The 24,643-nt window shown below is 37.3% G+C and overlaps 5 protein-coding genes and 1 long non-coding RNA gene across 6 annotated transcripts; 3 read left to right on the top strand and 3 right to left on the bottom strand.

Moving 5' to 3' along the window:
• Nucleotides 1–812: 812 nt before the first annotated feature.
• Nucleotides 813–3,150, bottom strand: LOC116168984. Its single transcript, XM_031485018.1, has 3 exons — nucleotides 2,862–3,150; nucleotides 2,014–2,704; nucleotides 813–1,962 (listed from the first exon to the last, which is right to left on the bottom strand). The coding sequence occupies exons 1-3, from the start codon at nucleotides 2,998–3,000 to the stop codon at nucleotides 1,815–1,817; spliced, it is 978 nt and encodes a 325-aa protein (XP_031340878.1). The 5' UTR covers nucleotides 3,001–3,150; the 3' UTR covers nucleotides 813–1,814.
• Nucleotides 3,151–3,263: 113 nt separating this feature from the next.
• On the bottom strand, nucleotides 3,264–6,975 carry LOC116172582. The gene is made up of 3 exons (XM_031489849.1): nucleotides 6,804–6,975; nucleotides 4,401–5,154; nucleotides 3,264–3,272 (listed from the first exon to the last, which is right to left on the bottom strand). Exons 1-3 carry the CDS (start codon nucleotides 6,875–6,877, stop codon nucleotides 3,264–3,266), a joined length of 837 nt encoding a protein of 278 aa, XP_031345709.1. The 5' UTR covers nucleotides 6,878–6,975.
• A 1,994-nt stretch (nucleotides 6,976–8,969) lies between these two features.
• LOC116172668 lies at nucleotides 8,970–9,945 on the bottom strand. Its single transcript, XM_031489950.1, has 3 exons — nucleotides 9,308–9,945; nucleotides 9,092–9,262; nucleotides 8,970–9,041 (listed from the first exon to the last, which is right to left on the bottom strand). The coding sequence occupies exons 1-3, from the start codon at nucleotides 9,665–9,667 to the stop codon at nucleotides 8,970–8,972; spliced, it is 603 nt and encodes a 200-aa protein (XP_031345810.1). The 5' UTR covers nucleotides 9,668–9,945.
• A 9,036-nt stretch (nucleotides 9,946–18,981) lies between these two features.
• On the top strand, nucleotides 18,982–19,305 carry LOC116169062. Its single transcript, XR_004144898.1, has 3 exons — nucleotides 18,982–19,052; nucleotides 19,112–19,180; nucleotides 19,239–19,305. It is a non-coding gene; the product is annotated as an uncharacterized LOC116169062 (long non-coding RNA).
• A 46-nt stretch (nucleotides 19,306–19,351) lies between these two features.
• On the top strand, nucleotides 19,352–20,007 carry LOC116172756. The gene is made up of 3 exons (XM_031490053.1): nucleotides 19,352–19,438; nucleotides 19,492–19,680; nucleotides 19,738–20,007. The coding sequence occupies exons 1-3, from the start codon at nucleotides 19,352–19,354 to the stop codon at nucleotides 19,954–19,956; spliced, it is 495 nt and encodes a 164-aa protein (XP_031345913.1). The 3' UTR covers nucleotides 19,957–20,007.
• Nucleotides 20,008–21,554: 1,547 nt separating this feature from the next.
• On the top strand, nucleotides 21,555–22,529 carry LOC116172836. The gene has a single exon (XM_031490166.1). It carries the CDS (start codon nucleotides 21,555–21,557, stop codon nucleotides 22,527–22,529), a length of 975 nt encoding a protein of 324 aa, XP_031346026.1.
• The last annotated feature ends 2,114 nt before the right edge of the window (nucleotides 22,530–24,643 follow it).

Consider the following 24,643-nt stretch of genomic DNA (forward strand, 5'->3'; position numbering starts at 1 on the left):
GAAGGTCGTTAATGGCGTTTATTCGTGTTATCAAATCTTGATGTGTTGCGACCCTTTGCGCGTTTAGGGTTGCAACGGTTAAACGCAATACCCGTACGTCCGTAATAAAACACCGTTGCTTCTCCTTCAATGCCCGCAGGGAGGTTTTGAGGCATTTCGGAAGAACTGCGAACGGCACTTTTTCGCGGAGTAGCCTTTTCGAGGCGATGGTCAGGAGGGTATCGACGCCGCTCGGCTGCAGGGGGAGAGCTCCAGACTCCATGGACGTCAATTGTAGAAAAAGGGAATCTACATTTTCGGCCTCTGCAATCTGCGCCAAAACACACAGGGTCTCCACATGGGCACGCACTTCCGCCAAACTCATCTCAACGGCACAAACACGACACAAACGTATACCAAAAAAAAAACGAAATCTAAAAAATGCGCTTAGTGCAAACCGACGTGCAAACGGTGAACGTTTTAACATAATGAAATGCATTTTAACACTTAAATAGAATATCCACCCACATTTTTAAAAACAGGTTACGATTTTCAGAAATTCGTACTTTAGACATAAAGGGTTACTGATTGATTTTGTGGAACCTCACCAGTTACCTTAATCCTCGAACACGCGTGCATTGATGAACCTATATTGTACTATTTGTTTACTTTTCTTAAATCGTACAATTCTGAATACGGCAATGTGATGAAAAATAAGCAAACCATTTTGGGACGCTAGGACTACCTGTTTTCTATGAATGCGGTACAGGTTCTGGGTTAATTGTTTCTGCAGACCTTTTTGTTAAAGATGACGATGGCGACGTTTTATAACAATCAGTATTGTTTACTTACCGCAGTCTCTTTTAATTGTATCTCATATTTTTAATGGCGTTAAATGAAAATGCACAAATACATTTAGACTTTTATTGATCAATTAGATTAACCTTATAAAAAGTAGTACGATACAATAAATCAATCATATCATCGTTACATTCTAAATCATTATTAAACATATCTACAAATTCCTTAAGGGGTATCTAGTCGCAAGTTTGCAACACACCATACTTCCATAAGAGCAATGTTAAGGTTTTTGACACATTTTTTCTTAATTATGCAATGTGAAAAAAGTTGTGATACGCCAACGTAATCTGCGGTTAGAGTTGTACGCTCCTATGTTTTATACGGTTTAATACAATTAATAATAACGCCTCTGTGAATTTTTTTATTGAAATAATAGCAGTCCACACTGCATAATAACGAACAATGATACAATTTTGTAATAAACATAGGAGCGTACAATATTTTTTTAAGGAATTTTATAGCATTTGAGAAATTGTTAGAATTCAAATTTACTATCAAAAAAGTGTCAAAAACCAATATTTTATTATTGCTTGTAAGGGCGAAAGTCGCTTAGATTTCCTATTAATCGAAATAGTCTCTCTCAACTTCAGGTAAAACCCTAGGCATGTCTTAGGGACAATAGAGGTCATAAACTAATTTGCATACATAATAGGTTAAAGTGAAGGCACTTCTATCTGTGATTAAGTGCATGGTTTTGTGTTGACAATTTTGCATCTTGAATGGACATAAAGATGTAATTATGTTATGGAAATGTGCGATAATTACTTAGGTAATTTTAAGCAAGAAATGCCGTACGGAAAAGATTAGAATGTACTTAATTACACCAAATTGGTGTATATCAGATCACTGCTGTGGTGTAACAGTTTATCATGATTTCAATGATTCTGTAAAGTAAAGAAATTGCACTTTTTCCGTTTTAATACCACTAATCACATAAAAATACAGTAATAAAAACGATATAGTTGCGTAACGAATTATTCTTTTTGGCAGTCTTCATTCATATATACGGCGCGGATGTCCATACTTCGGCATCGTCGAGGATCGACCAATTCCGGAAGGAGCGATTTATAATAAAATTGCTTTAATTTTTTTTCCATTTGATTGTGCCAAAATATTTTGTCTCTGTAACATTTATAAAGGTAAGTAAACAATGCGATTTAGGAAAACAAAAACCTTTCAATCTCTTCGACATGAATGCCTCCTTTGGTGTAGACAATGAAGTAACATTTTTGACGTCCAGTTATTTCCAAAATGCCTTGTACTTGGTAATAGTAGTTATGTTTTTTTTTTAGTGTAAGTTTGTTTTCATCTTTATTAATTTCGCAATAATCAAACAGTTTCAATGCACCTGCTTGTAGTGGAGTATTGTCACCACTTTTTAGGGAACTTTTGATCTCAATTACGGCGTTGTTCTCCACTAAGCCGTCTGGAGAGCATGCTAAAAATGGATTGTTTTCATCAATGATTAGGCCACATCTTGTGACCTGCACATTGTACATATCTTCAAATAGCTCAATAGCTGCAGATTCACTGTCCAAACCAAAACGGGTGTGAATACTTCCGATGAATGTAGAGTATAATATAGACGACACCGTTTTGGCGGTATTGGTGGTTTTCCGCAATTTGCAAATTTTTCCAAAATTTGAAGCAGTTAATCTCTTTTTTCGTTCAGCAATCCATATGTCGCTTTTAGATTGATGCAATGTTCCTTCTGCAATTTGTCTTTTGTTAACATTTTTCAGTTCTAGCAAAAACTGAGCCATCTTTTCTTCATATTGTTCCTCTGGTAGATCGGGTGTAAAATCGTCTTCTACTAAACCATAATCATTGTCTGCTGCAGCAAATGTTCTAGTTTTTGGATAATCTGCAATAATTATATATAATTAATATACGATGCTTGCTTACAAAAACTTAAAAAAGTCAAAACGTGCATAATAATATTCCAAACAATTTTGATTTTCACATTTTTTACTTTTAGTAACTGAAATGCATGCAAATAAATAAATGTACGTAATACATACACTTCCTTATTTTCTTAGAACGCCGAGCTGTCTTAAAACTTAAATGCTTTTGCGTGTAGTGCCCTAATGACGTATTGCATAGTTCGCGATGCAGTAAAGACAACAAGTTTCCTTTGCTATTGTACGAAATAGCAGCCATTTCACATCGCAATTGATACGAGTTTTTTAAAGAAAAGTTGATCCTTTTACCCCCTACAAACTTGGCAATCACTGAATTATATGTTTCCGCAGGATTTGTATCGGTGTCGTATAAAAGACTTGAAGCATTATCAGCAAGACGTTGTACAATAATGTTTATTGCTTGAAGCAATCCACATTCTAAGTACGTTTCAACTAAATCTTCCTACAAAAAAATTAAACGTTTCATTGAATTAAAGAAAAACGTTGTTTACCTGGTCTTCTTTACCACCCCTGCAAAAATACTCTTGGCAGTGATCATGTTTGCCCAAAATATGGTATGGGCCATTTATTATATCTGACTTCAAAGCTTTAATCTTCTTATCAATGTCGATAATTTGTTGTTTTCGATACGCTATGGCCTTAACAACAGCGTTACGAAAGCGGCCCAAAGTATTCACGTTGCAAATATGGTTCCTTTTGGCTTTTGGAAAACGTACGTCTTTACTTAGGTCACTAAGTTTATTCACAAAGTTACGCAACAGATGATTACGACATTCAATTTTTCGAATGTGATACGAGGGACCGTATGGAGCTATTTCTGTTAAATGCTTATAGACACTGCTGTCCCCATCTCCAATAAGCCGATTGTATATAAGATTGTGCTGTTTTATAGATTGTTTGAAACCCTCTCCAATAATGGCAGATTCCATAGAAGTTGAAGATTTCTTCCAATTCTTGAAGCAATCGTGATCATCCTCACAACGGCCTCTAGCACAAAGAAAACAGTATTTGTTTTTAACTGCCATGTATAATATTTTTTGCACTCCTTCGTTCTAAATCGCGTTTTCCCAATCAAACACGAACGTCGGGAACGTCAATTTTACAATTGACTATCTACTTTCGCGCACTAGTGCCTAAAAATTCAAAGAAATTATCTATTTAGTGCGGATCATAAACTAATAAGTAGCATGATGGAAGAGTAAAAAAGAAAATATAAATACACTTTACAACATTCCCTGTAGTACACGGGCAAAAATAAGCTTAAACCAGAAGTTTTTAACAATAAATTGACATTTTAAATTTCTACTTTATCGGCATAGAGGACTTGATTTTTTCAATAGAATTATAATGTCGCAAAAATCTCGCGAAAAGGATTTGAATTTATATAAATTCGATTTAACTAATCCGTGCAAAAAATAGAATACATGTTACGTGCGTGAACAGTATTTGCTTGATTCGCGCGAGATGCGTCGCTCGTGCGCGTTGCGCACTCGCGCCGCCAAACTTCGCGCTCATCTTCAAAATAACTGTTCCCGCACTAACAATGTAAATAACTATTTTTGGTTTTTGCACCGATAATACAAGCCTGTAAAAAACGTTTGAGTATTTCATATTACATGTACCTGTAATGCTACATACCACTCGTGAAAGTGCAGAATAATTTTTCCGATATGATCGTTTTGACCATGCTCCATCTGTTATTACTGCAATAGTTGGAACACCTTCATTATTTGTTTCTTCAGCAAGTTCGGCTTCTTCCTGTGCCGCTTCAGACATTAAATCGCTATTTACTGTATGTACGGCAGAGATGATCTGATTGTGGTAGTTTAAATATAAACCATTTGACATTTGAGGAATATCCATTGCCGCAAGCAGTTCAGAAAATTGACTGTACCCAATTCCAACCGTCAAACAACCGATAACAGCACTACGAGTAGCAGAACCAAAAGATGATTTGCCACCGTTTGTCTTGATGGTATCTAATTTTCCACACATGTTGCACTTGAACGTCAGTGTGCTTCCTAATCCCTCCAATTTCTCTCCTGTAATTTCCAAGTCGTAAAAAGAACATCCAAAGCCGTTGTGTTTTAAAGATTTTAGAGAATTGAATAAATGATGTAAATCTACAATTCGCCGACCAGATAAACCCAAATCAGCGTTCATTTCATTTTCGTCTACATCGCTGTCGTTTATTGAGGAAGCATAGGAAAAGTATTTGGTTTCCATTTCTTCCTTTGAGGACAATGTATTGCTAGTGTCCATAATTTCTGATACAATAGGTATAGCAAAAGAATCGTCAATAGAGCAATCATTACATTGATCGGTAATGTAACATTCGTTTTCAGTACTGGGTAATATGCTACCATCTTCTATGTCATGTTTTTTCTCTTTTCTAAAAAAATATCTTTTGTAGTAACAAGAAAGAAAACTAAATGCAGAGTATTTTCATTACTTTAGACAATACTTTATAGTACTATTTTAATGTATAAGTACAAGGTGTCCACATTTTGACACTTTTGAATGTATATACATATATAAAGATAGAGGCATGTGATTTTGTGAAACTTTTTTACATTTTTGAATATTTTGATGTTCTTTGTAGTTTTTAACATACAGGTTAAAAGTGATATGTTTGCTTTTTATTGCCCTTTGTATCTCAACTATCTATCAAACAAGTAAAAACAGTCTTTCATAGCGTTTTTACCGTAGACTGTAGTAATGCAATTAAATTTTTTTTTCTGAAAATGTTTTGTTCCAGTTGCAATTTTATTTTTTTTATTTTTTAATTAAACACAATATACAGGCTGTTTAATAAAAAACGCCCCAAGCCGTAGCGTCTATAGTTTTCATTCGATTGTAATGATACAAAAACCATTTTAAATGGTTTCAAAAATACTACAAAAAAACCATAATTAAAACATTTTTAACCATTATAATCGAAGACAATTAAGTCATCTTAATTTTTTAATGGAATAATATATTTTTTTTATTTAGTTTGATTAATTTCTTCTTCACGAATTCAACGATGTATCACAACCTTATACTTGAATGCAGTTTTCTACAAAAAAGGTAAATAAATACATTTTAAAAATGCTATGAATAACAATTGTTGAGAAGCTATAAAACGTCAATTTAATTATCTGCTGGTTATTTCAAGTTTGTTGAAATAAATTCAATTGTTTGTTCTTCTAACGGAAAATGGATTTTAATCAATTAACCGGCATGCTGCAAGTGTACTCAACAATCAACAATTGTTTTCCATGGCATTTTTTAAATGTATTTATGTATTTACCTTTTTGTGGAAAACTGCATTAAAGTATAAGGTTGTGATACATCGTTGAATTCGTGAAGAAGAAATTTATCAAACTAAATAAAAAATACATTATTCTATTAAAAAAAATTAAGATTACTGTTAATTGTCTTCGATAATCATGGTTAAAAATGTTTTAATTATGGTTATTTTGTAGTATTTTTGAAACCATGTAATATGATTTTTGATTCATTGCAATCGGACGAAAACTATAGCTTGGGGCGTTTTTTATCAAACAGCCTGTATATACATTTTTTTAAAGAGTATAAATAAGTAAAATTAAACAATATATAAATTGTGTTAAAGAGTGTTATTTAAAAAAAAACACAGAATTGTACCTATTATAACTCGAAAAAACAGATTATCAGACAAAAACTGAAACAAACACTGGAATCTACGTTAAAAACGCTATAAAATGCCGTTTTTACCTTTTTGATAGTTGACCTACAAGGGGTGATTAAAAATATAGATTTTTCAATTTTCCCCTCTATCATTTTTGTATTTTATTTTTTAATATTATTTATTTATTATTTATTTAGTATTAGAAAACTAAAAGGGCTATGGATGGGCTATGAAAATTCTAATTACACCATTTTGTGTTATTCAAAAAAGTAAAAATGTCGAAATCGGTACATAAAACACAAATATTCAATATGAATAACATGATTATGATACGATTCACAACATAGGGTGCAAATAATTATAGCAATTCTTAAATTTATAATACTTACAATGCTGCAGCCTTCTTTGTTATCACTTTTCTGCTTTTTCTCCGTACACTCAAACTTTTTCGAGTCTTAGGCATTTTTCACTTACGCGCACAAGAATTACAATTTCAATAATTTGATGATATGCTTCCTTAGAAGTTTGCAATCGTAATGCAATGAGCGTCATAACGAATGAATGAATAAATAAGATCATTAATTAATAATTAATGAGATACTCTTATTTGGTGATATTTGAAAGTTATACGTCGCTAAATATAATCATTCATAATATAATGCGATATTAATCACCATGTATAAAACCAGCAGTACACGATGAAATATATATGTACATGTAATTTTCATACAAAATTTCATGTAAAAATTCATTACAATGACCTTCAAAAATAGAACGTGTTCTTAAACCCGCAATACACGATTCAATTTTTACATGTAAAATACACGAAAAATGCATGTAAACATTGATGTAAAAATATGTGACAATACACGTTAACATTTTTCGTTTGCAATATTTTGAATTTCTGGGAAAATTGATAACTTCGGATTATTGGCACCTACCTTCATGTTCAATTAAACTCAAAGTTAGGTTAGGTAAATTTTGAAATATAATGGACTTGGATAAGAATTTATTATTAAGTGCCGCCGTGATAGCAATAAGTGCAGCGTCAACGACTGTGTTAAAATTGCAATCAAAAGAAAAGAAAAAACGGAATCGAAGAATATGGGTGCGTTCTTGGGTTGGAAGAAGAGATAGCAAAGGAATCATGAACCTTGTGACTAATGAATTATTAACAGAAGACCCATTGGCATTCAAAAATTATTTAAGGATGTCCAACACGTCCCTATTGAAACTGTTGGGAAAAGTGGAAAATCTCATTAGCAAACAGGACACTGTTATGCGTCAGGCAATACCAGCAAAGCATAAACTAATTATTGCATTGCGTTATTTGGCGACTGGAGAAACATTTAGAAATCTTATGTTCTCTACAAGAGTGCATGAATCAACCATTGCACAGTTTGTCCCTGTTGTGTGTCGAGCAATTTATTCTGTGCTAGTTAAGGACTACATCAAAGTACATTTGTTAACTTATGTACCTATATATGAAACCAATAGTAATATAACTTTTTACAGTTGCCCGAAACTTGTTCTCAGTGGGAAGAAATAGCTACAGGTTTTTATAACGAATGGCAAATTCCAAATGTGCTTGGAGCCTTAGATGGCAAGCATATTGCGTTTTGTGCACCATTAGCATCAGGATCCACTTATTATAATTATAAGGGATTCCATAGTATTGTACTACTGGCTCTTACAGATGCTAAATATCGATTTACATATATAGACGTTGGTGTGAATGGTAGAGTGTCTGATGGAGGTGTGTTTAGTCAAAGTGATCTGTATAGAGCATTGGAAAATAATTCTCTCAACATACCACTTGATAAACCGCTGCCTGGTATGCAACGTGCAGTACCGTATGTAATTCTAGCGGATGCTGCATTCCCTTTAAAAAAAAATATATTGAAACCATACCCATTTCGAGGCCTCACTGAAGAACAGGCGATATTTAATTATAGGTTAAGCCGTGGACGTAGAGTTGTCGAAAATGCTTTCGGTATTTTGGCCAATAGATTCCGCATTTTGTTGGGAAAAATTAATTTGGGAGCTGATAAAACTCGAGATATTACGTTAGCGTGTTGTGCTCTTCATAATTTTTTAATTGCTGAAAGTAATCTGTATGTACAATCGGTTGAGCATACCCCCACAACCAGTAACGATCAACTAGGAGGAATTGGTCAGCAAATTGGTAATCGTCCAAGCAATACTGCAATGCAAATTCGTGAAGAATTTAACCGTTACTTTAATGGAATTGGAGCAGTAGAATGGCAAAATAATATGATTTAAATATAGTTTTCAAATAAGTTTTGTTCATTTCAGTGTAAAGAATGAGTTTAGCATATAAAAAATGTTTTCTAGTGTTTTATTTTATAAAATATAAATATAAAAATGTTTTCTTCAATTTTCCTTTTCTTGCGCATCGTAAATGAGCATCATTATCTGTCTCTTTACTTCTCTTAGGATGTTACGATCCGTTATCATCCGCATTTCTGATTCAATATTTTTACAAAAGTTTTTGGTTGGATCATTCTCGGATTTACTTACAGCCCCAATATTAGTTAATGCCGACGTGGAAGCTTTTCATATTGTATATCTCCTGTTGCAGATTCTCTTTTGCGTTTTTTTGTTGACTATAAAATTACAATTAAAAATCATTATACTATCTCCATAAAGAAATTACCTTTTGAGAAATGGGTGTTACAGTAATTGGAGATTGACTATTTAAATCGTCATGCGGTGTACCAACATTAAAATTCCCCATGTCATCTATTGTGCCCTCGTAAATTAATTCGTCCTTTTCAGAGTCGACTTCTCCTTGGTAAACTTCTACAGCTTGCCCTTGTGCCGCATGCTACAAATTTTTTTCTTCGTACAAGTAACATAAAATAAAACTTACATTGATTGATGAAACATTTTTCGTGGCATTGTGAGGTGCTTGCCGATGGTGTAAGAAATTCAATAATTCGAAACACCACCATGTCGATACATACACATCGTCTAATCCTGCACCTGAATGTTCGCTTTTTTTTAACTTATTAAGTTCACTGGTGTAAGTTGTTCGTAGCCCATTTATTTTTTTTTGTATTACATCCCATGTCACGTCTGTATTACACAAATTATTGAAATTTGTAGTAATTTCTTCCAGGGCCATTCTGCGCTTTGTTTTGTTTTTATAGTGCACACTGCTAATTAAATATAAACATTCATGTTGTTCATACAATTGTATGAGTGTTTTTGTGTGGTCTTGGTTCCACATTTTTAAATAAATAAATAAAGTACGGGAAAGAATTGAGGTTACAAGTTTGTTTTTACACTTGTACCAATACTTGCGTTTTGCCAACCACAAGTAAATAAACTGTACTACAGCGAACTAAAAATTCATGACAATGACCTTCAGAAATAGAACAAAACCTATTTCTTCAATTTATGATGTAAAATTGAATCTAAAAATTCACGGTGACAATACACGATGTAATTAGCATTTTTCATCAAAATTCATGAATAATTCATGTAATTTATGATGGTGTACTACGGCTTTTATTTAAAAACATTGAACGTAAAATTTCATGTAAAAATACATGGTAATCATACACAATTAAATTCGCGCTTTGACAAGAAATTGATGTAAAATACATGTAATTTCTTATCGTGTATTGCTGGTTTTAGTAATGACTTCAAAACATCTTCCATTCATAACCTCTATAATAGATTCGCCCATAGGCCATCGTAATTGTTTTATTATACTCACTGCAACTAATTTACATATTCTACCTGCAAGAATGAATTCCTATGCTACATCAGCGGCCAGGCGGTCGGCTAACGTGTACGCTGCTATATTCGAAATTTCTCATACTTTCGCTCCTTAGAGTCGCCTTAAGTGCTAAATTATTAAACTTAAAAACTGTAGTATATTAAGATACAAGTGTATAATCAAGTCTTTAAAGCACGCGCAACGAGTTTAAGGGCACGACGCAAAGCGGAGTGCCTTTAACGTTGCAAGTGCTTTAAAGACCCATTATACACGTGTATCTTATAGTATTTTTTATTATACCTGCAGTATAATTTAAAAATAGGAAATTCAATGAAATCATATTGACGTTAAATTCGAATACATGTCTAATTTTGTGAATAAAACGATTTCCGTTGAAAAAGATATACACCGTCCATTAAATCGCTTGTTGTAAAATCTAAACAAACGTTGGTAGGTGTAAAATCTCAATCCAGTAAAGCCTATTATCAAGCATATGAAAAGTTGTTTCCATGGATGAATAGGAAGTTACTTACGAATAAGGTCTTAAATGCATCGATAATGCTGGCATATATGAAGGAAAGGTCAAAGGTATTTAAATCTTCTATATTTTGGTGCATTCATTAAAAACTTTAAAGAAATGCTGCGATTAAAAAGTGGAACAGATTTGGAAGCATACCCTAAATTACGCGCGTTTGTGAAAGCTTCAACCAAAGGATAGGTACAAGCCAAAGAAATGTTCTGCATTTACAGAAAGCGACTTAGGAAGATTTTTTATTTCACCCAGATGACAGTTTCAAAAGTCATACTTGAAGTATCTTTACTTAGCAACTTTAAAGCACACGTGTGTTTTAAAGGCCTTTTTTCGCACGCATTTTAGTGTTTAAAACGGAGATTGTGATTCAGATATAATAAAAAATACATTAAACAGTACTGCCCACAATAAGTTGATAAAGGCTGCTGGAGCGGTTGCGAATTAAACTCTAGTTTCCGGGAATGTTTTTTCAAAAATTGTAAATGTAATCCATGAGGTGGACATCCGAATGAATCGAAATATTCTCCATTTCCATGTTTATCAATGTAAACGGCATTCCAGTGTTGAGACATCTGTATTTACAATTGCGGCAAATGGTCGACGTACACTTGCTCGTATGAGCTCATCTGATGCGAAAACAGCACGCGCAGCCTTCTTCTGAATCGGATTCAATGCTCCTTGAAGTTCTAGGGTATTCATTGGTGGAATCAATTTGAGCCCATTCATGTAATATTAATGCATTTTCTTGAGCACACATAAGTGTGTTCTCTGCGTGATTGAGACACCTAACTCCTCTATGACTGTTCTTTAACTTCTTTAGCGAAGGACAGCCGACATCTTCTAAGTTAATTACAAACTTGTCGAGAACATTTAACAATTATTGCTTCTCCAACCCCTTCACGTAAGTTCTATTGAACGGCTGAAGTAACGTGCGTAGTTCTTCTTCAAAGTCCTCGTATCTAATGTACCCGGAACCCCATTTCATGCCATGATAACAGTCTTCCAAGAATTTGATTTCTTTTTTCATCGATGAGGTTACAGTATAATTGACGGGCGGCTTCATCAGTAGAGTTGTGCAACTAGGTCCCTCCGACGAAACGATAGATATTTCTTTCGGAATGAATTCCTTTAAGCTACCGCGGAATCCTTGAAAATCAACGTAGGCATCCATCACATGAAACATTTTCTAATAAACTGAGGATCCGTAATAAAGTATTAGTATTATATTTTATCCCTTCTGTCATGCGCAGTAGCTTTTTTTCCAACACAGGGGAAATGATATAATTAAGTTGATGAATGCGTCTTTGGACACGTACGGTATCCCTGGCGTACTGCATCCAAGGTCCTTTTCTAGCTTGATGGTGGGCATAAGGCCACGCAACTATATGATGTACGCTATTCCGCGACTCGTCAAAAGAAACTTTTTTAAATGTTGAAGTCTGCGATGACATTTCGGTGTTTATCAATTTCAATAACGTTATCAAACTCGGCGTACACAAGACAATTCACTGTCTCAGTCAATGCGTCTTGAAAACCAACTTCGATACGAAGAGAACCGTTCTTTACCAAGTTCCAATGAGTTGTGGCGTTGGCTGATAAATCCGGCGTTAAATCGAAAGTCATTAAGCAGTACCCGTGGAGGTAATCCAATCGCGATACGTTATTTCCTTCGTTCAAAAAATGTATTCCAGTTCCAGAAAATAAAGTGTGGTAGGCCCTTACGTACAATCCTTCTTGAGTGAAATCTGGTTGTAACGGTTTTGATGGAATTTGCTACCCATCAATGTACAGAGACATATAATTAATCTTGTAATGATGAAAGTTGAAGGGATTGGAAGCGTAGGTATTCTCCGTTAAACGCTTTATTCGACACAAAACCAATTATGCAGCGTTTTGGTAGTTGTCCAAGAAACACATTGTCCAAAGACTTACGTTGAACACCCGAGGGAATGGTTAGCACTTTTACATCTGATCTAGTAATAGGGTATTTCGCTGCAGTGGTTTCTAACGCTTTTGTGTGCGCGAGAAGAACTACAGGATTCATCTTCATTCTTCTAACCAGTAAACTGGCATCCACAATTTTCACTTTGTATGTTGAACCAGCAGCGGCCATTAAACTAAAGGAGTCTCTTGTTCGAACAAATTTTACTTTTATTTCAACTCCATTTATGAGAAACTTTTCTTGATTAAATAAGTCCGCGTGCACATGACCAACCATTTCCACCATTTTACCGAGCTTTGTGGTATTTTGACGAATAGCGAAACCTTTGTTATCAGCTGTTAATGTATCCATTTGCTTTGGAGTATCGTTATGCCATAAGGAACACCCCAGATGAGTTGTTTTAGCTTCAGAGCCATAATTTAACAGAGTTTCAATGTATGCACGATACGCATAAGTATTGCTTGGTGGTGACACTAATTTCTGATTCAAGCATACTTCCACTTGACTATACAATGTATGCAGCCAATTGTTGACAGGAGCTACCACATCGTCAGCACCCAATGGCGTGAATAGATCCAACTCAGACTTGATGCATTCACATGACTGTGCGTGAAGGAATGCCATTCTTTGAGAAAATGTCACTGAATGTTGGTTTGACAACTTTGCGTTTAGGAGCGTTTTTCGGACGTGTAGTTTTCTTCTCCGTAGCAATTTTGAACTGACCGTAATCGATCATGTGTGGTCTTTTATAACCAGATCCACGCATTAATGTATCAATTTTGTCATCGGCTTTTCGTTTAAGGTTTCTTCCTGCTTCCTGAACTCGTTCTTGAAACGCTGCTTTAATTGGTTTCTCTTCAATTATGTCACCTAGTACATTTGCACCAGTTCCTAAAGCTTCTTTTCCCACAGCTCGCATTCCCGATTTAAACAAAGGTAATAATGGAACGAAACACTCCGCCCAGCCAGCTTCCTATTCCATGACCTCTTTGGTACGGCGAACCTCTATAAATCGTACCGATACCCGAGCCCGCTTGATTTACGTAGTATTGTTGGTATGGGCAGTCCATTTCTTAAAATGAAGCTTTAAACTCAATGTTCCAAACTCGAATGGCATATGAGCGCCTGTATCGGTCCTTATATGTATTTCGATATTTTCAAACTCTTTCGTCATCACGGGCATATAGTGTGGCGGTGAAAACACTACATCTTTATGACTTCCATAAATGTAATTTTCAGCGGTAATGTTAACTATTCTCATTAGTGGTGATAACACATCTCCTACTATTTGCGGCTCCACAATGTCACAATAAATGAACATCTGTGAGGGTAAGCCTGACCAAATACTTGCAGGATGTGGCGGTATGGGCTCACGTACAATATTTTGTTCGGGACGATACCCAAGTTGTAAAACTAATCTTTCGGAAAAACCCAGTAGGTACTGAGAGAGGCGTCCGAAATGCAATCGCCACACGTTTAGTGATCTTGTAATATTTCATCGTGATTAACTTCCTTAAATTATCGTGATTGTTTATTTCTTTAAGAATATCTTCAATATTTTCGTAATTACCAGCATCAAGTCTGATCACGTACCAACCGCTGTTTTTATACATAGAGACTCCAAGATTATTACGGAAAAATGCCGATGCACTTTCTAAAACTTTGTTTAATGGCAAATCTTTTATTGGGGCGTCTCTGTAGTAAATTAAATTATCGGTTTCACTGATGGACGCAAACACACAAGGATACTGTATTTCGACTATACCTACAGCCCATTTACCACTTAATCTTATACGCTTTGGCAACTGTGTAACAAAGTGAGCAGTTGTATTGTTAGGAAAATAATCAAGCGAACTGTTGCTTAACAGGGTAATGTAGAATTCTTCTTCCATTTTTATATGTTTTTGAGTTCTGCGGCAGAAATCCAAGAATTGAATTTGTCACTATAACCTCGCCACTTCACTAAATATTTTTTGTTTTTTCCTCTTCCTTTTTCTTCCAAAATCTCGTCAATTTTAAATACTGTATCTTCGTCTATCGTAACAGCCTGCAGTTCTTCTTCATAAAAAGTCCCTTCTATATCTTCATCGCTTAAATCCACTATTCTGTACACAGGCGGACGTCTCTTTATAACTTTAATAATTTTAAACACCTCTTGACTAAAGTTACTCTCATATCCCTTTTCAAAATGATATTTGGTTCTGGTGATTCTCACGTGTTGTCCCACTTTATATATAGGTCGAGTTTATTTACCAAAACCCTTAGCGTAGAGATTCTGCCAAACTTTCAAAATGTTTTCTTCGTTTTCATTATCAGGCGCCATCTTGATCGAAGAATGATAGGATTTGTTATATACAGACACCAAATCTTGTAGAACGTCCACGTATTTGAATGTGTTCTTATATGTAAAGTATCGGTGCATTTTCGTCTTTAATGTGCGATTCAGCCGTTCGATTATGCAAGCTTTTACGTCGGGATTATGAGTTACATAATAATTTATATTGTATTTTTTAAAAATTGTTGTACGCTTGCTGCCACAAATTCTTTTCCTTTATCAGTTTGTATATTTTCAGGTGTATTATCACATTCTTCAAAAATGGACGAAAACGCCTCAATTATAGAATTTGCGGTTTCTTGTTTGAGAGGTCTTGCCCATGCTTTCTTACTGAATACGTCAATGACCGTTAATATGTAATTACAGCCTCTGTTGTTTTTCGCTAGGCTTCTCATATCACAAAGATCGGCTTGCCATAATTCAAACATGTTGTTAACTATGTATTTGTTGCGTTGAAATTTTCTTTTAACGGGCTTGTGCGCAGTGTATGCTTCTTGTTTTTGTAACCATGCTTTTACATCCTCAGTTGAATATCTATTTTTTAACGCTGAAGACAAGGAGGAAACTCCACCGAATCCGGCAGGATGTGAAGGATCATAATATATGCTTTCCATCTAGGTACTTAAAGTTTAAAGGTTTTCCATCCGGGAATATGCAATCGTTCAGAAGTATTCCATCCACCTCGCTGTAGCCCCCCAGAACTTTTGGAACGTTTTCTCGTATCCGGCTGCTTAAGTGCACTTCTCGTCCGTTTTGCGGTAACGTCTTGAACAGGGTTCACAGTAATTTTTGGACGTTTAGAAATAATGTCTTCGGTTTTTACAAAACTTTGTTTTTTGCCAATAAATTCTTGAGGAACATTAATTTCTTTTACGAAATCTGCAAACTCTCGGCCACCTTCTGGATTTGTTGATTGACGCGGTCTTACTGTGTCGTGTATTAAGTCAATAATATTCGATGACGGGATTACTTCGCCTTTTATTGTGACAATTCCTCTATTGTCCCATAAGATATCACCCGAAGCGTTGAGTATTCGTAGAAAACTTTCGGCTTTTTTCTTAAAAATTTGTGGAATTGAGGCTATTATTTCATCTTCTGATATTCCTGTAGGCTTCGATTCAATCGCTATACTTACAGGTTTTCGCATTTGTTCCGAAAAATGTAAATATTTCTGTAAAACTTGAGAATGCCAACAGCAAACTACTTGACACATTGAAGTCAAATATTCAGTGTGACCAACCTAAACATGTAACTTTAAAATTTTAAACTAATGGTTAATATATTACCGCCCTCTCTTTGAAGGCGGCTGACTAATAATCATCCCACCCTCGTATACCACACAGGCGCCATCTTCTTCAAATATTGATGTTCTATAGCGGAAAACATCCGGTGTACTTTGTTTTAAATCGAATAACAGGTATCCGTGGGGTTTAGACGTTGCATCATTATATGCTTCTTCTAAAAATTTGGAGTTTTCAGGGCAAATTTGCCGCGTTAAATGCTTTATTTGTGCCCGATCTCGGGGATTTTTGAATAAAATAATGTAGTGTGCATTTAAAGATCTCTGTCCTTTTCCTTGATGAAATATGTTTTGGGTTAGAAAGAAAACACTTGACATCCTTTTGTAAAAATGTCAACAATACCACCATTTGATTCTCGCATTAAATCATCAATAATTATCAGCACAGGTTTTAAGCCGTCGAAACTGGACATATCGGGCAGGCCTTGATGGAATTCAACACCTTTTAGATCTTTGTACAATGACTGCCATTCCCCTTAATGCCAGACTATTTTTTCAAACACTACAGAGCAGATGTTTGTTATATTTTTTAGAAAGTTTACAATAAAATAACTCTTTCCCGATCCACTGGGGCCACTTACAAGAGCGGAAAATGGATGAAGAAATTTATTTTCCATTTTAATACCTCGAAGTATAACACCAAACTGATTAAAAGAATGTAGAACTTACATTTATATTTATTTACATTTATTTGTACAAGAACCTATCATCATAAGTTTGCAGATAATCCTCTATCTTATCAATAACAAAATACGGATACTTATGGACTAACTCATGTATAACTAAAGGTTCAGCAGTTAAATTTGTTAGCAAATCGTTATAACTCACATCTTTTTGCTGACGTCTATCCAGAATGTCCACAACTTTTTCTACAAAGTTTTTGAAAGGACAATCATTACCTTCCAAATAATTACCCAAATAATTAAGCTTCTGACGTAAGTAGTCTGCCATAGCGACCACTTTTTCCAGGGTGACGAGTCCCAAGTACAGTTCACAGTGGATTTCTTTCTTCGAAATGATACGCGCAGCTTTATATTTTCTGCAGCACGGTACATGGAAATCTTCTAGTTCGAAAGTTTCATCTTCTTCCTCGCGCTTTACTGCTCCGACGATGTCTTCTAATTCGCTTAAAAAACTCTCGAAGGCACTCTTTGAAAAATATATGCTCCGATCCTTGCCTTGTATCTTGACACAGGGGCAATCTTCAAATACGTCTAGACCCACTTTCAGGATTTTGGATCCACTATTATTTAGATTTAATGTCGACTCACTGAGTAATTGCTGTCGTTCTTTATCCATAAACTTGTTATGTATGCGCTTACGGTCTTGTGTTGATAAACAAAAATCTTCGTGTCTGGGCACTGGATTATTGTAAGATGAGATGTTGTATTCCTTCATAACTTCCCTGTCGAATGCTCGGTGATCATCCTCTGTGTAGCAGAATTCTGGCGATGATGCAATAGGCTTGTAGTAATTGAGTGTCGTCGACAACTTTTCAGCAGTACGAGGATCTCTGGGGTTTGTTGATGGACGAGAATAAGGTTTGCTGTACGAAAACATAATCTCTAACGAAATGTAAAATTAGAAAACAATTGCAACAATTTAATTACCAATTAGAAAACAATTGCGACTATTTAATAATCAATTATATAAAAAAACAGAGGCGATTGAACTTACTTGTAACTTTGAACTAGTACACTGACACAATATCACGTTGAACACTGAACTGAACACAAATGAGAACGAGTTGCAACCCTCATCAGCTTTATAAACACCGCGTAACTGTAAATCTAATACGTCACTATAATCGCGAATTAAATTAAAAAACTGAGTCATAGTTGTGCAGGTGACGATGAGTCATAACGAGAATAAAAGAAAATGATTGACGTGGTGCCATCAAGACGACCACAAATACAAAAGATGTGGTTATTCATGCGGCAAACAGGTTTAGCGAGTTATGAGTCATACTTGTGCAGGTGTCCTGAACAAAAAGAAAGCACTTATCCGCCCAGCGTGAACTAAGTGCCTTTCCATGTAACCGGAAGTAGAAACAAAAGAAATTATTGACGTGGCGCCATAAAGACGGCCACAAGCACAAAAGATGTGGCTATTCACGCGGAAAACAGGTTTAGCGAGTTATGAGTCATGCATTTTAAACAATAGATCGTGTTTAATCAAGCGGAAAACCGGTTTTAGGAGAACAATAGAGCGTTCGGTAATGTTCGGAAGGGATCGGATTCTATTTTACCTGCTCTGATATAAAGATCTTATTTTCGGGGACTCGGAATTACTTGCGTTCTTACATTTGTACGTGCGTATTTTCTCGAGTTTTACGTGATCTTTGTGTTTGTGCTTTGTGTGTGTATTTAAACTTGTGCAATGGCCTTTCCGAGGATGCCATGGTTAAGGTGTGTGAGCAGCTACACAATATGATAACTTCCGGTTAAGTGATTCCTGAAGAAGAAGACATTGTGCACTTCAGGCGTCTTCGTGATGTAGTGGGTACCATTCAAACGCGCCTGCTTCAACAAAATGTGGTAAGTTTTTAATATTTGTACACTTATAAATTTCTAAATATAAATTTCTTTGTAGAATTCCCATCACGTTGCTGCTATAGCTATACAGTCGCAGGCAATGGATCTTACTGTCACTGTAAGTTTATTTTAATTTTTAAAGTTTCGTTTTTCTAAATGTTGTTTATTTGTACATAATGAAGTTCCGCCGTCCACTAGCCGTCAGCTTCAAGGAGAGCAATCTCAGCCCCTTGATCTCACTGTAAAAGTAAGTTCATTTTATTTTTTGGAAACTTGTTGATACTTTAATTGTAAATTTCATTACAGCATCCACCGCTGCCGTCTGCCCCTGGCGACTACAAACCCCAATCGCAGCCCCTCGACCTCTGTGTGAAAGTAAGTTTACTTTAAATTTAAAAGTTGTTTCATATTTTAATTGTACATTTCCTTACAGCATCCACCGCAACCTTCCGTTTCGTCTTCCCATGCAAAGCCTAAGCGAAAGCGTGCTGCTCCGTGTGTAAATAATGTAAGTTGAATAATAATTTTCGAGTGCGCAAGTTCTAAATGATAACGCCTTTACAGATTCTTAACCATCAACCATCAACATCGGGACTACAACCAACCACACCTATAGTGCCCTGTGTAAATAATGTAAGTTTTGCTTTAATTATTCTAAACAAGGAATTTAATTAACTTCTTTGCAGCTGAACTCTGAACCATCGACCTCTGCTCTGCAGCCATTATCGGACCAAGTTGGCCGTGGAGTACCTCAACGCTTCTCTGTGTTGTCCGAGGGGGAGCGGGACATAAAGAAATTCAACTTGACAGCCCAGCAACTGGTGATCAAGTTTAATAACGCAGAACCCCATGAAGCACCTCTAGAATGGCTTAAGGTATGCATACAAAGGTATTTTATTAAACTAAACTTAATTGGAGTTTTTCTGATACAGAAATCACTGACTGCTCTTATTAATTACGTGACTAAGAGGCGTAGTGTGAGTGATCGCATTGGGTTAATGCTGACCAATAGTGAGTTTCCCGACAATCCGCTGGGTTTCTCGTTCAGGCGTGTGGATCAGCTGAATGCCAACGTCATGCTGAAGACCATGGAAAAAGTGATGCAGATAACAAAGCGTTCTTCTCCAGCGATGCACTACGGGTTGATGTGAGTCTGATTACCCTACCCAGTGGAAAAGGACGTCAAAGAATGACCGGGGTCAGCTTCGCGGAGTTCTCACGGAAAAAACGCGGGGTCATTATTATTAATAATGATGACACGCTATGTCTGGCACGGGCGCTCGTGACCGCCATATCTTTCCGGAACAACGAACCCGAGTTAGAATTGCTGAGAGCGGGATTGCCTATACAAAGGCAAAGAGCGGAGGCATTATGTATAACTGGGGGCGTTGATTTAAGCAAGGGGGAACGCTCGACCACATACGACAGTTCCAAGCTCACCTCACGGATTACACCATCGTAGTATACAATCACCGTATGGGAAAAACAGTGTACTTTGAGGGTCCACGATCTCCACAATGTCAAGTACTGAACCTGATAATGGAAAACGAGCACTACAACGTAATCACCAGCTTAACGTCAGCGTTCACGTGCGAGTACTTTTGTGAGCTGTGTCGTGTCCGTATGAGTGATCGCAATCGCCATAAAAACTGCAAGTACATTTGCCCCTGCTGTCACACTAGTCCTCCGTGCAACAAGGATGCTCCGAACATTAAGTGCGCGGAGTGTAACCGTGATTTCCGCGGCCCGGAGTGCTTTCGTCATCATAAAGACCAGGAATTGTGCGCGAAAGTGCGTCGATGTCGTACGTGTTTGGCTACGGTGTGGAAGGAGAAAAAGCCACACAAATGTGGTTTCAAGAAATGCGTTACATGCCAAGCTGACCGACCAATACGCCATTTGTGCTACATGGCGAAGAATACCCCCGATAAAAAGAAGCTAGATAAAGACTATGTGTTCGTGTTTTACGACTTCGAATGCCGTCAAGAAGATCAATTTGAAAATCGCGGTAACACTTACGTTCACGTTCTTGTGTGTAGCTCAGCTCAGCTCAGCAACTGTGCAAATCGTGCATCACAAAAAATACAAACATTACCACCCCGTGTGATAACTGTGGCCCACGTGAACATATATTCAAAGAAGACCCCGTGAATGAACTTTTAAAACTCATGTCCTCTCTGGCTCGTAAGAATCGTGACGTCGTGGCTATCGCTCACAACAGTAAGGGGTACGATAGTATCTTCATCTTGAAGGAAATGATGAACACTCCATCGGCATGGAATCCCGACATCATCGCCACGGGCACAAAAATTACGTCGCTGTCATGTAATAACAACATTAGGTTCATTGACAGTTTGAACTTTATGCCCGTCCCTTTAAGTGCTCTTCCGAAAACGTTCGGTTTTCTTGGGTGTAAAGGACACTTCCCACACTTCTTCAATACTCTGGAAAATGCGAATTACATTGGACCACTGCCTGCACCGCATTTCTATGGAGCCGACGAAATGTCTGAAAAAACTCGCGCTGATTTTTTCAAATGGTACAACGCAGAAGTTAGCCGTAACCTTGTATTCAATTTTAAGGAGGAGATTGTGAAATATTGTGTCCAAGAGGTCAATATCTTACGGCAGGCATGCATTTAGTTCTGGCGGAAATTTACCGAAGAGAACAAGGTGGATCCATTCCGTGAGTGCTGCACGATCGCCTCTGCATGCAGTCTGGTGTTCCGGAGAAACATCTCCTTCAAGAGATGATCGGCCTCATTCCACATGGAGGGTACAGGATAGCCGATAATCAGAGTCGGACAGCCATCAAATGGCTTGTTCATCGACAAACCACTGATGTTCCCGATCTTCAGCATGCTGGTAACACTCGAGAAGTCAGCATAAAGGAAGGAATCCTTGTCGATGGGTACTCACCGTCCACGACCACCGTGTACCAGTTCCACGGATGTTACTACCACGGTTGTGAGAGATGTTTCCCCGATCAAACGACGCCCCTAAAAGGAAATAGAGCCGATAAAATGGGTACGCGGCGTGAAAAAACCGAAGCCACTTCATCACGCATTCGTACTGCAGGCTACCATTTAATTGAAATGTGGGAGTGTGAATTCCGCACATATTTAACCAATAATCCCGAAACCCCTGCTTTGCTGAATGGTAATAATATATTGAGACACGAACCTCTAAATCCTCGCGACGGCTTCTTTGGAGGTCGGACAAATGCCATCAAACTATACCACAAGGCCGAAGAAGGGGAAGAAATAAGATACTTGGACGTGTGTTCCCTCTACCCCTACGTTAACAAGTATGGGAAGTATCCTCTGGGCCATCCTAGAGTACTTGTCACGCCCGAAGAACTTCGTTCCGTCAACATAGACACCATAGAGGGCATGGTCAAGTGTACAGTGTTACCTCCACAAAACTTATACCATCCCGTACTTCCGTACAGATGCCATGGTAAACTTATGTTTCCCCTGTGTCGGTCATGCTGCGAAACAATGCAGCAAGGCGAGTGTGACCACAGCGATGAGGATCGCCGTTTCACAGGCACTTACGTAGCGGACGAACTACGAAAAGCGATCTCATCGGGCTACGTTGTGATAGATCTTCAAGAAGTGTGGGAGTATAAGACCACGCAATACGACCGTACAACCAAAAGCGGCGGTTTATTCTCCGGTTATGTGGACAACTTCTTGAAGACCAAACAGGAGTGCAGCGGATGACCGTCCTGGTGTCTTTCCGAAGAGACATGTATGCAGTATCTAGTCGACTACATGGAGCATGAGGGGGTTCAACTTTATCGGAGCAAGATTGAAGTGAACGCGGGTCTCCGCTATATCGCCAAACTGTTTCTCAATTCTTTTTGGGGCAAGTTTGGCCAACGCGACAATCTCTCGAAGACGCGTATCGTTTCGGAGGCAGGAGAATTCTTCCAAATGCTGACGGATCCCTCGGTGGAAGTGAACTCTATCATCCCCGTCAATGACGAAACTCTTATCGTCCAATGGACCCTCCCGGAGGATGCGGTCGAGTCCCTGAAAACCACGAACGTGGTTCTGGCCGCCTACACCACAGCCAACGCTCGCCTTGTACTATACGAGTACCTGGAGAAGGTTGGCGAAAGGGTGCTGTATTTCGAGACGGATTCCGTGATCTTTACGCAGAAGTTCGAAGAATGGGGACCTCCAATCGGCAGTTTTCTCGGAGACATGACCGATGAAATCGAGTGCTATGGACCAGGGAGCAGAATAGTGGAGTTTGTGAGTGGTGACCCCAAAAACTATGCCTATAAAGTGTTTTCCCCTATTGCGAACAAGTATAGTGTCGTGTGCAAAGTGAAAGGTATTTCCCTGAACTATAAGAACAGCCGCGTAGTGAACTTTGACACTATTAAAGACGCAGTGCTAAATAATGCCCCAGAGACTTACGTAGAGACCGATCGCCGAATTGCTCGCACGTGTACCTATGATGTAATCTCCAAACCGGAGAAGAAAAGGTACCGTGTCCAGTACACGAAACGACGCCGTTTAGATATAGACTACGCTACTTTGCCGTACGGCTATAGAACCTAATTAGTTTTAGTTTGTCCATATAATAGACCGGGAGGCAGCGTATATAGTAACTAAACCATAAGCGACAAAAAATTCGACAATACAGGCTGAAAGTAAGTTGAAAACTAATAATAAAATCACTCGTCTGCCAGTCGTAAGTGGCAGCATTAACTTGGGGCGGCGCTGAATAGGTGACTTCTTTAGGTGATCAACTAAATTACCAAACTATAAGAGTCACGGAAAAGATTTGTATCATGAAATCCCATTTTTTCCATAGTTTTCAAATATGCTATGGCAGACGATTTCAAGTGCAGCGTTGGTAGCAAAAGACACCCTCCAATGTAGGGAAAAACACCCCTGAACTAAACCATGAGGACCGTATAAAAATTATACATAAAAAATTCCTCTTTTTGTCACTACTTTAAAATATATCCTGGGAGACGATATTAAGTGTAGCTTTAATAGTGGTAGACGTCTTAGAAGTTAAAAAATGTAGGTATAGTAACTCCCAGCGAGTGCGAGCGTGTGAGAGATAAGCGTGCGAGAGCCTAACCAACAGAGATAGCGATAGGATACTGACTACTGAGATCTTTCAAACCATTTGATTCTAAACTTCTGATTCACATAGTTCCATCCACGTCAATCAAACGGATTGTAGAAACTCAGACATTTTTCGATGGCATTCGCCCAAATTGCGATGAACTAAACCATGAGGACCATACACAAGTCATACATCTGGTAAATGCGTGGGAACCCGGTAACGCGTTACCCTGCGCGTTACACACATCAACACCCAAATTCACGAACATCTCTCGAAGATTTATGAATTTCTGTGTGTTATTGGAAAAGAGACCTATTTCCATCTACACCTTGATGGTAGCGTCAATTTTACATTTCCCAAAGCAATAACAGCAATATCCATATCGGAAGCGCTAATAATGACTTTGCTACTTGTTGGTAGTTTACCAAGATGGTAAATTATTCGAGAATCTGCCTCTTAGTGGCTGCAGCACAATTCAGTTTTTGCCACATCATCTTCCCTTGTCACAAAGTTATAACACTTATCTTCATATGTGGCAAACACAACTTTCCTTCCAAGTAAAGCACAACAGGTCTTTTTTGCCTATGAACGGTATAAGTAATCTATAATTATTATCACTAATTATACCCACATTAATAGGTACGGGCCGGCAACTGTAAAGGAATAATAGCGGTGAAATAGGATATGATATACTTTCCAGCTGAATATTACCTTATTGCACATTTTAGTCTATAATAGGTATACG

Source organism: Photinus pyralis, unplaced genomic scaffold (assembly GCF_008802855.1).
Source record: "Photinus pyralis isolate 1611_PpyrPB1 unplaced genomic scaffold, Ppyr1.3 Ppyr1.4_LG1, whole genome shotgun sequence".
Taxonomy (NCBI): domain Eukaryota; kingdom Metazoa; phylum Arthropoda; class Insecta; order Coleoptera; family Lampyridae; genus Photinus; species Photinus pyralis.